The sequence below is a fragment of the Adiantum capillus-veneris genome, chromosome 5 (assembly GCF_014529385.1).
Source record: "Adiantum capillus-veneris isolate H3 chromosome 5, ASM1452938v2, whole genome shotgun sequence".
Lineage (NCBI taxonomy): Eukaryota > Viridiplantae > Streptophyta > Polypodiopsida > Polypodiales > Pteridaceae > Adiantum > Adiantum capillus-veneris.
In genome coordinates this window covers 70,615,978-70,633,819 of record NC_140935.1, presented here as the reverse complement: position 1 = coordinate 70,633,819, position 17,842 = coordinate 70,615,978, and the positions used below count along the sequence as shown (strand labels likewise).

The following is a 17,842-nucleotide window of genomic DNA, read 5'->3' as shown; positions in this document are numbered from 1 at the left end:
CTTATAGAAGAGCTCCAAATCTTGTAGACAGGAATCGATGTGGTTGATATGTCCCAACCAATCGGATGATGGAATGTACATGTGCAAGGCATTCTCGTGTGGACCATGCACGATTGGCCAGGGTTCAGTAAGTGCTCAGGTAAGTGCCTTTAAAACCCTCACACGCATGTGATTCATGGCTATGTCAACGCTTTTAAATATTAATATGTGATGTTTCAGGCTTGAGTTACTCGGGCAATCATGCATGTCTGAAATGTGGTCCTTGACTTGTCTTCCGCCGCTCTGAGCATTTCAGCAAGACAGTTTATGAGGAGCATGGTAGATTTTTGCAAGAAGTACATGAGCTATGTGGACCAAACATATGCAAACATGATATGCATCCACTGAAAGTGCGTGATTGGAAAAACATGTGGCTGGAGAGGGGAGGTTGGATGCCACCTGAAATGAAAAGACCTTCTATTTTCCATGATATCCCGTATTGGAGTGACCTGTTGATTAATCATTTGCTCGACCCAATGCACATCTTCAAGAATGTGGGGGAGATCATCTAGAAGACCAACACTGGAAAAAGGGAGAGCAAGGCCCAAAGAGATGACCTGTAGGCTCTGGGTCCAATGCAAGAGATGTGGCCTCGACTTAAACCCAATGGAAAGTGGTCTATACCAAAAGTTCCATGCGTTCTGAGTGGCACAGAAGAGCAACAAGTGAAGAAAACTATATCTTCATTCAAGACTCCCACAGGGTGCATGCCATGTTTGAAAATGGCTTTTACGAGAGATGACAATCTCAGTGGTCTTAAGTCCCATGATTGGCATAAATTTTTACAGTTCATCTTACCAATTTCTATAAAGGGTTGTTTGACAGATGACACTAGAAGAACAATGCACAAAATCAGTGAGTTGGTACACTGGATTAGTTCAAAAGAGATAAGAGAAGACAACATCGATGTAGCACGCTTAAATGCCATTGAAGCAGTGTGCATGGTGGAGATGTACTTTCCAACAAACATTCTTACCATCCAAATGCATATACTTGTGCATGTGGTCGATGAAGTTACAGTGGTCCATAGCAGGTGGATGTTCTTCTTGGAGAGATTTATGAAGACTTTAAAGAGCTTTGTTCAATTCAAGGGAAAAAGCAACAACGTTTGACAGATCGCCTTCAATATAAGCGCAACCGTGCAGCCAGAAACCTTCCTTTTCCAGACCATCTTCAAAAATTGCCTGAATTTCCAATTGGGCGGTGGTTAGAGGCGACACTCTTATAGGCAAAGAGGAGTGGAGTGTTGATTACTGAAGAGGAAGAGGAGATGTCAAGGGGTTGCGATTGGCATGTACATTTCACAACTTCCTTTTTGAGATGTACATGAAAATTAGTTTGCTTTAATAAATTTTAGTCTGTTTCAATTTTGTGGCTGCAATATCACAAATATGGAGCTTTGTGGTCGCATGGGAAGCACTTCAGAGTGCAACAGATAGACGAAAAAAGGGTCAGTTTCAGAGTGGAACGAATCGACAAAAAGCGTTTTACTCAAGATTGTGGAATCATGGCAAAATTTGAACAGTCTAGTCGACGACGTTCCTCTGATGCAGATCCCGTGGTGGCGGAACTCACTTACTTCGGCACGCTGCAAGAGATTTTGAGGATCGATTACAGAGGATTTTTTGTCGACTTGTTCGACGTGCAATGGTTCAAGATAATCATGGAGGGTCGAAACGCTACTGTGCGTAGAGGAGAGTCTGGTTTTCTTGAGGTGGATTCTACTAAGAAATGGACTGACCTAAGAGACACTTTCGTACTACCCGAGCATTGGGAACAAGTAAGTATATAAATAGTTAACATCCCCCTTTTACAAGTTATGTGCTTGAAAGCTCTCATGTAAGTTATGTGGCTCTGGCAGGTAGTATTTCATCCTACAAAGTCTACATCAAACTGGTGGTACGTCATAGAGGTAGCCCCTCGTAGTGCAAGGACGTATGAAGGCTACCATGTGCCAATCACAACGACATCAATGGAGGAGATCAGAGAAGATGCTCAATCAGAAGCCGCTGCGGTGGTGCCAGACGAGCATCAAGATGCTACTACTCTATATGGGGTGCATGCAGAGGAGCTACAAAATGAAACAGAGGATATGTGTTTAAACGGAGAGCTCTATATAGATATAGGAAGTTATGCTGAGTTATGCGAGGATGAGAGAGAGATCTCTTAAAGTCACAAATATTGTATTTGAACAATTTTGCTCCGTGCTGTAAAAGCTCTAGCTCTCTAAGTAGCTTCCATGGTGTGTAACGCTCTTTTCTACTCGCGCTCACATCTTTTGATTGAAAATTCTGAGTTTTCGACTTGCCTCTTCTATCACTCGATTCATTGCGTCATTGTATTTATATGCGTCATTACGTCATTGTATTTAATGGTCTTTGCGTCATTGTCTACTCTATTCATTCAATATTAAGTTTAAATATTCGTGTGTTTAATGCAGGTATGGATGATGAGGAGTTTCTTTCTTCTTTGTCACCGCAGCAGAGACAGTGGTACGTGGAGCGTCATCGCTCTGGCGCATCATCGCGCGTTCCTACACCATCCGCATCTCCCTCTCTTTCGGAGCATTCGGCGCGCTCCGAAGCTTCGGCGTCGACGAGACGAGCGTCACACTCGTCTAGACACCGGCGATCTAGTGGTGGCGGTGGCGGTTGTTGTGGGGATTCCGCCACCGATGCCTCCACACCGCCTCGTGTTCGACGAGGCTCTTTACCCTCCCCTTCTTTGCCCGCCCCCACACCAGCCACAGCATCGCCGTCTACGCCAGGTTTTGCACGGCTGACTGTTCCTAGAAGCTACACACCTCTACCTACTCCGCCAGGAGCCACCCCACTCGACACTCCTCGCTTCGGCGCCCAGACGCCGATGGAGACACCTGACGTCCGTACCCCCATCGACACGCCGCTAGAGACCCCTGCCGGGACACCCAGGTTCACGCGTCACCGGCCAGAGGGCTTGCCTTACTCCGTCAACATCAGCGGCGGCATCATCATGGATGATGACGGCAAGAAGGTGATCTCGCGCATGCGTGGTCTTTGCTCTCAGCTGTTTAGACACTATATACTAAACAAATGGAGTGAAGTACCAAGTGATTTAAAAAACAGAGTCATCAGCATACTTCATGATGAGTTTCCCGTTCCAACACGGGATCAGCGCTTCAATGAAGACCTGATGAAGATTCGAATGCGCGAATACTGCAAACACAAGCGTTCCGAAGTGCAAAAAGCAATCAAGAATGGGTGGAATAGGCCAGATTGGCTGGCCAAAGAAGATTGGAAGAATGCGAAGAAAGCAGCGCGCGAGAATCCCGACAAGTGGAAGCAACAAAAGGATGCAGCCAGAGCGCGAGTAGAGGCAGGGAGCTCGCACCACTTGGGGAGCGGTGGATGGGCATCATTTGAGGCTGATTTTGTAAGTCTTTTCACATTGCTCTTTATGCATGTTCGATAGTTTAGGGTTTATGAGTTTTTTAGTTCTAACATAATGAAATCTTTGTATGTTTTGACAGTGGTCGATGACAGGACGTGATCCCACACCGTACGAGCGCGAGTACGCAAGCAGGAAGGGCTTAAACGCCCTGATGGACATTCTCAGTTCTCGCGGCGGCATGGTTAGTATTAGGGTTTACTCTTTTTTATTTTTTGTATTGTTTTATAAATGTCGTTATATGTTTATATTTACTGAAAACTGTCTTATTGTCTTTTTTTGCAGAATCCGACAGATACGCCGCTTGGACGCGATGAGACGTCTGATTAGACGACGTCAGTTTAGCCGTAGCTAGATAGCATTAGTTTAGGGTTTCTCATAGCTTATGTATCATGAGACGGATTTTATACGTTTTTTTGAACCATGTATATTATTACATTTGTCACCGCAATTCCTTTTGCCAATCAATTCTTTATGCCTATGATGTTGTACAATTGTCATTATTACATTTGCCAATCAATTCAGTTTGTCTATGATGTGTACAATTGTCAATTTTGCAAACAATGCGTCTTGTGGGTGACTATTTTGGGTCTATTATTTACCTTTGCACTTTTTTTAAAAAGTGAATCAAGTACAATATGGTTGATGGGTGGCAGGGCATTCAATGCCCTGCCACCAAAAAAATATTCTCTCAGGCGTCGCTATAAGCGTCGCTATTTATGGCTCTGTAGCGTCGCTATATGCGTCGCTATACTCTTCTGTGAGAGCGTCGCTATAGGCGTCGCTATGAGCGTCGCTATATAGCGACGCCTATAGCGACGCCTATATTGACGCCTATAGCGACGCAGATAGCGACGCTCTCGTAGCGACGCTTTTAGCGACGGTTATAGCGACGCCGGGGGTTATAAAAACCCAGTGTATTTCCGTCACAAGAGCACACAACCTCTTGTAGTGTAGAAACAACACAATGGCGATCCGTTTGGCAATACGGCAATCCATAAAGCTTGCCCAAAAACGTAAACGGACTTCGGTTAGGTTAGGTTATATGTTAGGTAGATGTTATAAGATAGGTTACATTAAGTTAGGTTAGGTATAGGTTTTACATTAGGTTAAATTATATTATAGGTTAGGCATAATGATTAGGTTAGGTTAGAGCTAGCGTCAAATTAATAGTAGTAAAAACGCAATCGGACTTCAAGGATGACTCATATACTTCTAAAAATTCAAATGGACTTCAGTTAGGTTAGGTTGTAGGTTAGGTAGATGTTATAAGCTAGATTATATACATTAAGTTAAGTTAGGTATAGGTTTTACGTTAGGTTAGATAATAGGTTAGGCATAATGATTATAGGTTAGGTGAAGTTTAAGTTAAAAGTTAAGTTAGGTTAGGTTAGGTTATGTTAAGTTAAGCTACATTGTTATGTCACGTTATATGTTAGGTTAGGTTAGTTTATCTTATACGTTAGGTTAGATTAAGTTAAGCTACATTAGGTTAAGTTATATTAGGTTAGGTTAGGTTAAGCTTTGTTATCTTATATGTTAGGTTAAGTTAAGTTACGTTAGGTTATGTTACATTAGGTTAGCTAAACCTACATTACGTTAAGTTAGGTTAAGCTACGTTCGACAATACGGCAAGCTATAGAGGTTACCCACAGCACATATTAAAAATAACGCAATGGCGTTCCGTTCGTCAATACGGCAATCCATAAAGCTTACCCACAACACATATGCATTTTGGGCAAGCTCTATGGCTTTCCGTATTGGCAACGGCTTGCCATTTTGTTGTTTATATGTCCGTGAGCGGATTTCAAGTCCTAATATAGCACCATGGCGAGGCGTTTGGTAATACGGCAAGCCATAGATCTTGCTTACAATGCATATGCATTGTGGGAAAGATTTATGGCTTGCCCTGTTGCCGAACGGCTCGCCATGGTGTTGTCTATATGTTTGGGAGTGATTTTCAAGTGCTAAAATTACCTCGTGCCCCTAAAAACAACACAATGACGATCCATTTGGCAATACGGTAAGCTCTATGGCTTGCCATATTACCAACGGCTCGCCATGGTGTTGTCTATATGTCTGTGACCGAGTCTGTGACCGATTTTCAGGCCATAAAATCGCTTCGCAACTCTTAAAACAATACAATGGTGAGCTATTTGCCAAATTGGCAAGCCATAGAGCTTTCCCACATCGCATATGCAGTGTGGGCAAGATCTACGGCTTGTCGTTTTTCTAAACGGCTCACCATTGTGTTGTTTCTTTGTTAGGTTAGGTTATGTTAGGTTTAGGTTCTATGTTAGGTTAGGTTAGAGCTACCAACGGCATAATAGTGGAGAAAATACAAACGGACTTCAAATATGACGCGTATACCTGAAAAAACACAATCGGACTTTGAAGTGACTTGTGTACTTCTGAAAACGCAAACGGACTTCAGTTAGGTTAGGTTAGGTTAGGTAGATGTTATAAGATAGGTTACATTAAGTTAGGTTAGGTTAGATTATAGGTTAGGTTAGAGCTAGCGTCAGATTAATAGTAGAAAAACGCAATTGAATTGCAAAAGTGCACATGGACTGAAAGAACCTTAATAAATAGTCATTGACCAATAACGACGAGATTATTACCCTGTGTTCCTAATCTCCGTGCACCTCTAGACCGAGGTGTGTGGGGATCAGGCCTGGCTAGAGAATGTGAGTTTGTTAGAGCTAGCAAAAAATAGTTGAAAAAATGCAATCGGACTTCAAAAGTACACACAGAGTTCAAGAACTTTAAATATATATTCATTGACCAATAGAGACGAGATTATTACCCTGTGGTCCTAATCTCCGTGCACCTCTAGACCAAGGTCTGTGGGGATCGGGCCTGGCTAGCGAAAGTGAGGTTGTGAAAGCTTGTAGTTATAACAGCTAGAGTGTTTTAATTATTTGTTGCATCATTGGTAGATAAATTATGAACGATAGGATGGCATGTCCTTGTGCGCATTGCAAGCATCAGATCTTTTGAAAGTGAAAAATCTGCAACCAACATATACGCAATCACGATCTCTTTCCGATAGAGAAAGTACAAGACCTGCATTATCGATATCATGGTCTAGAGATTGAAGGTCAAAGTCCGCAAGTAGATATTGCTCCAACTTCATCCCAGAGAAGACAATTTTCAAATGAGTAGTCATCGACTGAGTTCTCCCAACCAATACCTGAAGCTTTTCAGGTAAACATATTTATCCTATGCATGGTAAAGTGCAAAGGGCTGACCATTTTATGTAACGTCAGGTTTTTGGATGAGCAAAAGGGAATCACATGCCCCCTACCCGTCCAGGTGCTAAAAAGCTTCTTACTAATTTGGGCTTGGATTATCAAAAAATACATGCATGTCCTAATGATTGTATACTTTTTCACAATGAGTATGCAGACCTGGAACAGTGTCCGAATTGTGGATCAAACAGGTACAGGGAGGACACACAGGGAAAATTTATTCCAACAAAGGTCCTTCGACACTTTCCTATCATTCCAAGAATAAAGAGCATCTTCAGGTACAAGTCCATAGCCGCCTTGATGACATGGCACGCAAATACTAGATTGACAGATGATGTTATGCGGGTACCTGCTGACTCTCCTGCATGGAAGCACATAGAGAAAAGCTGGCCCACATTTAAGAACGACTCTCGATGTATCCGATTTGGTCTGGCAATGGACACAGTAAACCCGTTCAAATTACGGAGCTCGTGATGGAGCACGTGGCCTATTTTTCTGGTTAATTATAATCTTCCACTATGGCTCGCTATCAAGAAGGGCCATCTGTTGTTGTCATTGATCGTCCCAGGAAAGTACAAAGCAAAGAACACGGACGTCTATCTCGCACCACTTATAGAAGAGCTCCAAATCTTGTGGACAGGAATCGATGTGGTTGATATGTCCCAACCAATCGGATGATGGAATGTACATGTGCAAGGCATTCTCATGTGGACCATGCACGATTGGCCAGGGTTCGGTAAGTGCTCAGGTAAGTGCCTTTAAAACCCTCACATGCATGTGATTCATGGCTATGTAAACTCTTTTAAACATTAACATGTGATGTTTTACGCTTGAGTTACTTGGGCAATCATGCATGTCTGAAATGTGGTCCTTGACTTGTCTTTCGCCGCTCTGGGCATTTGAGCAAGACAGTTTATGAGGAGCATGGTAGATTTTTGCAAGAAGGACATGAGCTGTGTGGACCAAACATATGCAAACATGATATGCATCCACTGAAAGCGCGTGATTGGAAAAACATGTGGTTGGAGAGGGGAGATTGTATGCCACCTGGAATGAAAAGACTTTCTATTTTCCATGATCTCCCATATTGGAGTGACCTGCATATTAATCATTTGCTCGACCCAATGCACATCTTCAAGAATGTGGGGGAGATCATCTAGAAGACCATCACTGGAAAAAGGGAGAGCAAGGCCCAAAGAGATGACCTGCAGGCTCTCGGTTGAATGCCAGAGATGTGGCCTCGACTTAAACCAAATGGAAAGTGGTCTATACCAAAAGGTCCATGCGTTCTGAGTGGCAAAGAAGAGCAAAAAGTGAAGAAAACTATATCTTCATTCAAGACTCCCACAGGGTGCATGCGATGTTTGAAAATGGCTTTTACAAGAGATGACAATCTCAGTGGTCTTAAGTCCCATAATTGGCACAAATTTTTATAGTTCATCTTACCAATTGCTATAAAGGGTTGTTTGACAGATGACACTAGAAGAACAATGCACAAAATCATTGAGTTGGTACACTAGATTAGTTCAAAAGAGATAAGAGAAGACAACAACGATGTAGCACGCTTAAATGCTATTGAAGCAGTGTTCATGGTGGAGAAGTACTTTCCAACAAACATTCTTACCATCCAAATGCATGTACTTGTGCATTTGATCGATGAAGTTGCAGTGGTCCATAGCAGGTGGATGTTCTTCTTGGTGAGATTTATGAAGACTTTAAAGAGGTTTGTTCGTCAAAGGGCTTGCCCCGAGGGTAGCATGGCCGAAGGATGGCTTGTACAAGAGTCTCTTGTCCTCATCAGTGAATGTTTGGTCTCAATTGATCCAGAGATGCCCCGAATGTGGACTATTGAGGTCAACGTCAAGGTGATAGGGGACAAGCCACAGGGACAAGGCATCATTAGGAAGATGGATATTACAATGCGAGAAAAGGTTATGAGATTTTGCCTTCTCAACTCAGACATCTTGCAAAAGTGTCTAGAGAGGTACGAAGGGGAAAAGAAACATGGTTTGACAGATCGCCTTTAATTCAAGCGCAACCGTGCAACTAGAAACCTTCCTTTTCCAGACCATCTTCAGAAATTGCTTGATTTTCCAATTGGGCGGTGGTTAGATGCGACACTCTCAGAGGCAAAGAGGAGTGGAGTGTTGATTATTGAAGAGGAAGAGGAGATGTCAAGGAGTTGCGATTGGCATGTACATTTCACAACTTTCTTTTTGAGATGTACATGAAAATTAGTTTGCTTTAATAACTTTTAGTGTATTTCAATTTTGTGGCTGCAGTATCACAAATATGGAGCTTTGTGGTCGCATGGGAAGCACTTCAGAGTGCAACAGATAGACAAACAAAGGGTCACTTTTGACAGTGGTGTTAGGGCAAGCTTTGTCCAAGAAAGTAGGAGTAGTGCTAGGGATGAGAATACAGAGACTCGCCAGCTTGATTACTTTGGCTACATCAAATACATCTTGAAGATTAGCTTTAGAAAGTTTGATATGTTTATCTTTGATGTCAAGTGGTTCAAAGTTATTACCAGCGGCCCTAATGCAACTGTGCACAAAGACAAGAGTTGATTGATTCAAGTGAACTCTAGGCGGGTGTGGACAGATGTGCGGGATACATTCGTACTTCTGCAGCATTGTGAACAAGTTGTGTTCATACACGATCCACTATGGACAGAAGCTGATGAGAATGATATGTCTAAACCCTGTTGGCTCTATGTCGTTCAAGTTGCTCCAAGCAGCAAGCAAGTGTGTGAAGGATTGGATGTTGAGCTTGAAGAGGTGATTCATGAACAAAGCGCAGGACCGACTCCAACTTTAGGTTTATATTTTGAGGTGAATGTCAGCATTGAGTAATTGTCTGAACCTAGAGATGAGGTGTCAAATAATGAAGCTGATGCGCAGAGCGACGAAGAAGTAGAGTTCGACGATGAAGATGCAGAAGTACAGATTGAGATAAACATCTTTGGTGCATCAAATCTCATAGAGGATGAGAGATTAACTAATGACTTTTGCTAGGAAACCTTTTGCATGGCTCTTTTTATTAGTCTACAATACACTTTAGATTTTGGTCATTTATGTGGCAATTTTGTTGATTTGATTTATTTCTGTAGCAGTTCAGTTGATTTGTTGTTTGTATTGATTCAGCATTTCTTACGTAAACTAAGATATTTTGTGTGTTTTGTTTGTGTATGATTAGCCATGGTCGATGACGATGAGCCCTACTCTCCTAGTTTTAGTTTTCCAGTCACTCCGGCCGGCATGTCACACAAGAAGATGGGCTCGTTTTTGTCTCAGTTCACACCTGAGCAGATCACCATGGCACAACACCTTTGGGATGCAGGTGCAAGTACCTCTAGACCTACTACGGCCGACCCTACGCCCGGGACTACTGTGGTCTCTACACCAAGTGGCCCCACACCTCAGCCTAGTGTGCCCCCTACGCCTAGGACTCGTCTGTCCTCTACATCGACGGGTGGTTCATCCTTGAGACGACATCGCCGTCGTTCTGGAGGCGGTGGTTGCTATGGTAGTGGTTCTACCGATGCGTCCACACCATCGAGAGAGCACTTACTACTCTCTTCAGTAGATAGTTCATCGATGGGTACCACATGTCCACCTTGAGGATCACACGAGCATAATCCTAGCAAGGTGTACAGGCGCAGGGATGGGGATGTTGGGGCAGATAAGGTGGGAAAGGAAATGCGACAGAGGATTTAACAGCTCTGTACGATTTAGTTTGGTCATACTGTGATAGAGATTTAGGAAATTATCGATCTTGAGAGAAAGAATTACATTGTCGGTACCATTCAGAGAGAGTACGTATACAGGCCACGGCAAAGGGGTACGACAAGGTCTCGAACACCTGGATTTTGAGTGTGGCACCACAATGTCACACCGTCGATCACAAGACAGAGACAGATTCAATGATGGCGATCTCAAGCCAGCATGGTTGGATGCAGTGGATTGGGATTGCACTAGAGACACAAGACAATCCCAATAGATTGCAGCAGTAGAGAGATGCAACCAGAGCATGTTTAGAGTCTGCTGGAGCGCACATCTTGGGAGTGGAGGCTACAATACGCTTCGACATGAGTTTGTAAGTATTATACGTATGGTTTAAATTATTGATAGTATATATGTTATTTGAAGATTTATCTAATGATTAAACCATAATTTTGCAGGAAGTTGCCGTGAGGCGCATTCGAACACGCCAAGAAGACAAATATGGGTACAAGCATGGACTTGTGACCCTTTTGACCCAGTTGGAGGAGGAGGGAGAGGATGTCAATTGGGAGGTATTACCATGAGGGCTTCTCACTCAGTGACCTCTCGTATATGTAGAGTTTTGTAGTACTTATGTTTATGGTTTATGGTTATGTTTATGGTATGGTTAAGGTTTGACAGTCAACTTATATTTATGGTTTATGGTTATGGTTATAGTTATGGTTGTGCAAGGTTATGGTTTTGGCAATCGTGTTATGATTATGGTTTTGCTATGGTTATGCTTGTGTAAGGTTATGGTTATGGTTAAGGTTGTGCAAGGTTATGATTATGGTTTTGGTTAGGTTAAGCTTTGCTAAGTTAAGTTAGGTTAGGTTAAGTTACATTAGGTTATGTTATGTTAGGTTAGCTAAAGCTAGGTTACGTTAAGTTAGGTTAAGCTACGTTCGACAATACGGCAAGCTATAGAGGTTACCCACAGCGCATATTAAAAACAACACAATGGCCTTCCGTTTGTCAATACGGAAATCCATAAAGCTTACCCACAATACATATGCATTGTGGGCAAGCTCTATGGCTTTCCGTATTGGCAACGGCTTGCCATTCTGTTGTTTATATGACCGCGATCGGATTTCAAGTCCTAAAATAGCACCATGGCGAGTCGTTTGGCAATACGGAAAGCCATAGATCTTGCTTACAATGCATATGCATTGTGGGAAAGATTTATGGCTTGCCCTGTTGCCAAACGACTCACCATGGTGTTGTCTATATGTTTGGGAGTGATTTTCAAGCGCTAAAATTACATCGTACCCCTAAAAACAACACAATGACGATCCATTTGGCAATACGGTAAGCTCTATGGCTTGCCATATTACCAACAGCTCTCCATGGTGTTGTCTATATGTCTGTGACCGATTTTCAGGCCATAAAATTGCTTCGCAATTCTAAAAACAACACAATGGTGAGCCGTTTGCCAAATTGGCAAGCCTTAGAGCTTTCCCACATCGCATATGTATTGTGGCCAAGATCTACGGATTGTCGTTTTTCTACACGCCTCACCATTGTGTTGTTTCTTTGTTAGGTTAGGTTATGTCAAGTTTAGGTTCTATGTTAGGTTAGGTTAGAGCTATCAACGGCATAATAGTCGAGAAAATACAAACGGACTTCGAATATGACGCGTGTACTTGAAAAAACACAATCGGACTTCGAAGTCAATTGTGTACTTCTAAAAATGCAAACGGACTTCAGTTAGGTTAGGTTAGGTTAGGTAAGGTAGATGTTATAAGATAGGTTACATTAAGTTAGGTTAGGTTAGATTATAGGTTCGGTTAGAGCTAGCGTCAAATTAATAGTAGAAAAAATGCAATCAAATTGCAAAAGTGCACACAAACTGAAAGAACCTTAATATATAGTCATTGACCAATAAAGACGGGATTATTACCTTGTGTTCCTAATCTCCGTGCACCTCTAGACCGAGGTGTGCGGGGATCAGGCCTGGCTAGAGAATGTGAGTTTGTTAGAGCTAGCAGAAAATAGTTGAAAAAATGCAATCGGACTTCAAAAGTGCACACAGAGTTCAAGAACTTTAATGTATAGTCATTGACCAATAGAGACGAGATTATTACCGTGTGGTCCTAATCTCCGTGCACCTCTAGACCGAGGTCTGCGGGGATCGGGCCTGGCTAGAGAATGTTAGGTTATTAAAGCTTGTAGTTATAACAACTAGAGTGTTTTAATTATTTGTTGCATCATTGGTAGATAAATTATGGACGATAGGATGGCATGTCCTTGTGTGCATTGCAAGCATCAGATCTTTTGAAAGTGAAAAATCTGCGACCAACACATACGCAATCACGATCTCTTTCCGATAGAGCAAGTACAAGACCTGCGTTATGGATCTCATGGTCTAGACATTGAAGGTCAAAGTCCGCAAGTAGATATTGCTGCAACTTCATCCCAGAGAAGACGATTTTCAGACGAGCAGTCATCGACTGAGTCCTCCCAACCAATACCTGAAGCCGCATTTCAAGAAGTAGAGATGGAGAAGATGTTGGACGCGTTCTTTGACATGGATTCCAACATAGAAGGCGACAACATTGAACGTAGTACTGTGGACCAACCTCAGCCGTCCCGTTCATATCAACGGCATGATAGCAACGATAAGGAGGGCGAGATGATGCAAAGTCTTGCACGCATGCCGCTCATTGCACTAGAGACACAAGACAATCCCAATAGATTGCAGCAGTAGAGAGATGCAACCAAAGCACGTTTAGAGTGTGCTGGAGTGTCACATCTTGGGAGTGGAGGGTACGATACGCTTTGACATGAGTTTGTAAGTATTATACGTATGGTTTAAATTATTGATAGTATATATGTTATTTGAAAATTTATCTAATGATTAAACCATAATTTTGCAGGAATTTGCCGTGAGGCGCCTTCGGACAAGCCAAGAGGACAAGTATGGGTACAAGCATGGACTTGTGACCCTTTTGACCCAGCAGGAGGAGGAGGGAGAGGATGTCAATTGGGAGGTATTACCATGAGGGCTTCTCACTCAGTGACCTCTTGTATATGTAGAGTTTTGTAGTACTTATGTTTATGGTTTATGGTATGGTTAAGGTTTGACAGTCAACTTATATTTATGGTTTATGGTTATGGTTATAGTTATGGTTGTGCAATGTTATGGTTTTGGCAATCGTGTTATGATTATGGTTTTGCTATGGTTATGATTATGGTTATGGTTGTGCAAGGTTATGGTTATGGTTATGGTTGTGCATGGTTATGGTTATGTTTTTGGTTTCGGTTCAGGTGATGGTTATGGTTTTACTATGATGGTATAGCAATCGTGCTATGGTTATGGTTATGGTTTTGGTTCAGGTGATGGTTATGGTTTTGCTATGATGGTATAGCAATTGTGTGATGGTTATGGTTATGATATGACACAGGTGTTATGTTTATGGTTTTACAGTTCTTTACTCATGTTAACAAGTTATATTCTTAATATTTTGCTAATTGTCACACTCGCTCTTTAGCGTCAGCTTGTAGGAGGAGTGCGGTTGCTTGTGCACTCTTTCTTTGGGCAGTGAGGGTTGTTTTCTTTTGCTGTAGTACACGATGAAGCATTAGATCCCAGCACTCTCTGCCCAAAAGAAATTTGCATGTTTTGGTCGTCGCTACAAGTTACGGTATGATTGCCGGTATGGATCACGGAATAGGCCATTGGAATTTAATTTATTAATACCAAGGCTTATACCGTTGATTATTCCGACGCTTGTTTATAGGCCTATTTCGATGCCTGCCTCACTGATACTAATACCGACGCTACAATCCCGGCGCCTCTCTCGAACCTTATTTCAACGCTTACAAGTTTAAAATTTAGCGCTATTTCGTCGGTACCTGCGCCGAATTCTGTACGACCTCTTGTAGTGATAGACCCACATTGTTTTTGTTGTTGTTGTTGTCGTCGTGGGAAAGGTGTGTGTGTGTGTGTGTGTGTGTGTGTGTGTGTGAGAGAGAGAGAGAGAGAGAGAGAGAGGGACAGGGGGGGGAAGACTGTTTAGTCACAAAATCCATTCTATTTTTCAAATGCATTCAGAAAATTATTTTTGTGCTTTGACTCTATAAATGAGTGCAAGAATGCTACAAGCCCCAAGAGAAGTGGAAAACAAGAAGTTTTGACATGAGCTAGCTAATAACATTTTTGCTTGTCCTTGTAACATCTAGCACGCCTTGTTGATGGGAGCGCCACCGCAAAGACCCTCGTTACCTGGATGGAAGCTGCATTACATTCAAAACGTCAGCGTACTAGTAGAGGCAAATAAGCTAAGACTTGAATAGCATATCTGATACATTGGGACACAATGAGAGAGAGAGAGAGAGAGAGAGACCTGCTAATAGGGTATCGACTGAACGTTGTAGGCAGAAATCCACTTAGGTGATTCCAAGACACATTGCTATTTATAACCATACCATCACAAAAATCAAACAATTAGTTGTTTGGAATGCAATGATAGACAATTACTCCCAATGTATTTGAATGGCTAGGCTTCATGAGGCAAGATTGATGGTAATGAATGTTGGAAGAGTGTAGGAGAAGACTTACAAGCGTGCGAGGTCGGTGAGACCGAACGATGCCAAAAGCTCCCCTGTCAGTTTATTGTTGTCCAAGCGCCTGCCATATGTATCATCCTCATTCAACGTTTCATGCACCAGAGCATGACAAAATGCAATTCACACTTATTGAAAAATTTGAGAGTCTGTATGTATTATTTAGCTAGTGTGCATGTGCAGCATTACAATCATACCCCACACAGTATTGCCCATAACTGCAGCCTCACTAATGACATCGAGAAAAAGACTCACAGAAACTTAAGGTTGTGGGCGAACTCAAAGTGATCAAACTCTTGAGGTATAGGCCCCGTCAGTAGGTTGGCGAACAAATCCAAGCTTATGAGAGAATGTAGCTTTGCAAGCTCTGGAGGGATTGGCCCGCTCAGAGAATTCTGCTGAAGCTCTCTGCATAAGAGAACATGTAGATCAGTATATCGTCAACACTAAGTATCGTCATTTTCTACACTTATAAGCGTCGCAAAGAAATGTACTGTCAAGTATTGCAAGGCATCTAGGTCGCCTAGTTCTGGAGCCAAGCTTCCGACAAGGCCATCTTGTTGCAACTCACTGCTAGAAAATTATTTCATCAAGACGACATTGAAATCCTTGAGCACATCCTATGCAATTCACTTGAAACGCAGAACAAGAAAACCCACAGTCTGATGACACGACGGTTGCCATCGCAAATGACGTTAAAAAATGTGCTAGGTTGGGGTCCCAGCTGTCGAGTGCATTGCTGGGATCGCGGTGGACTCGATTCTTGAAGGCAATAAGTGCCGCAACTGCAACAACAACAAGATAAAGTAACCAGACGACAAACGCAATCACACATACATGGGCTTGTGCAGATGCAAGCTGTGATATTGTGAGTGTCATGTGTATGTATTAGGGTATAAGCAGTCAAGCTGAAGAGGCCGCATTGCAGCGACGGTGTCCAGCTTCATAAAACGCAAGTTGAAGATGTCGTAAACCTAATATGAATCTATGTTATGAAACGCAGGTAAATGTATAAGACAAGCATGCAGCGGCTGCAGGTGAATACTAGACGTACCATCGCTTCTTGGATCGCCGCAGTGAGCAACGGTTGCTGCAAACGCAACCCACACCAGAGCGGCTACTGGCGCAAACATATGCATTCTCGTTGTGTGTTTGTGAATTCTGTCAGTCTACGTGCATCTATTGTTACATTTATACTCCATCTCTAGTCCACACGTCGTTATAGAAGTGTCACCCCATTTAAGGCATTGGCGCTGGGTTCTCTAGAAGTGCCACCTCCACGTGTCATCTCACCACTGGCTATAATTCCAAAAAGCCTCAAGCTATAGGGGACTGGTTGCGCCATCTATAGTCAGTGGTGTGCTTCAGAGAAATTCATTTTTGGGGCTATAGGCTGATTCCGCAAGTCAGTTGATACACACTCCTTGCTGGATTTCAACTTCCACGACCACCGTCCTCCTATCCCACTCAATCAACACCATTGTGGGGCTAAGGTTAGTATGCACATGACACAAACCTAAATTTCGGTTCATCCGGCACTGCCAATTTTGATTACTAGAAATGGCTCCTTTAGAGGTCTCATTCGGCATCAACGTTCAACAAAGCAATACATCAAGGGTGTTTCATCCCCAATCCCCAGTTCCCCAATTCCTCCCTGTAAAGCAAGTAATGTCAAAGATGAGAAGCCAAACATGGGTGGTGTCTCCTGAAGAGGCATGGACACTACTTTCTTGGGCTTCAAATATTCCCACAAGAGCGACCCGCATGACATCCATCATGTTCTAGATTGTCCCTTAAAAAGAGAGGCGGCCACTTCATCCTGTTATAGCAAAACTCCATTGTCAAAGCCCTCGTCTTTCCACACTTTCCTACCATGAAGTAGCCATCGTTGCAGTTGATCAAGGGTTGGGCTAACTGGAATTGACTCCCGTATTTGCTAACTTGGTATCTGATGACTGACTATGCAAGCCTTCTATTGAGCACATGCATGTTTTTGGCTATTTGGCATATGCTTTGGTGCCACAAATGCAGCGTAGAAAATTGGATGATACGGATGTCAAATGTATTTTTGTTGGTTATATAAGTGCTAAAACAGGCTATATCATCTGCAAACAAAGCGTATCTTCGTCTTACGAGATGTTGTGTTTGTAGAAGATTCTATTCAGTCCTTGTTGTCATGTACTAGAGACAATAATGTAAGCTCACAGGACATTTATGACACTTTGTTGCCTCTTTTCAGTGGTGGAAGGTTGAATGTCAATTCCAATGAGGCAAATGTACAACCAATGGAGATTTTTGAAAATGTTACAAATCCGCCTATTATTGATGCATATGTACATGATGTACTTGATGAGAAAAGGGCTGAGAATGAGCAAGCGAAAGATATATCCAAATTGCTAGTTCATACTTTGCGTGACAGCAAATTGGATGCACCTTTGTCTAGTTGTACTCATTCAGGTTCGTGCCATGCATCTTATGCATCAAATTGTTATGCTTTGGTTGTGTCTAGCTTACATGATGTTGAGGAGCCTGTGTCTTTTGATGAAGCACATAATTTAAAAAATTAGATGGCTACCATGCAATCTGAATATGATGTACTTATAGAAAATGACACATGGACTTTATGTGATTTTCCTCCTAGAAAAAAGGCCATTGGTACGAAAAGGTTTTACAAGCTAAAAACCAATTCGGATAGTGAAATTGATCGTTATAAGGCTCGACTTGTTGCAAAGGGTTATGCACAAAAATAAGGCATTGATTATGTAGAGACTTTTGCTCCCACTTACCGTATGACTA

At 42.4% G+C, this 17,842-nt stretch overlaps 1 protein-coding gene across 1 annotated transcript; it reads right to left on the bottom strand.

Annotated features, from left to right (window-relative positions):
- Positions 1-14,658: 14,658 nt before the first annotated feature.
- Positions 14,659-16,185, bottom strand: LOC147457506 (disease resistance protein BAK6-like). Its single transcript, XM_086513328.1, has 6 exons — positions 16,101-16,185; positions 15,702-15,831; positions 15,302-15,454; positions 15,042-15,110; positions 14,827-14,892; positions 14,659-14,716 (listed from the first exon to the last, which is right to left on the bottom strand). Exons 1-6 carry the CDS (start codon positions 16,183-16,185, stop codon positions 14,659-14,661), a joined length of 561 nt encoding a protein of 186 aa, XP_086369454.1.
- Between the last annotated feature and the right edge of the window lie 1,657 nt (positions 16,186-17,842).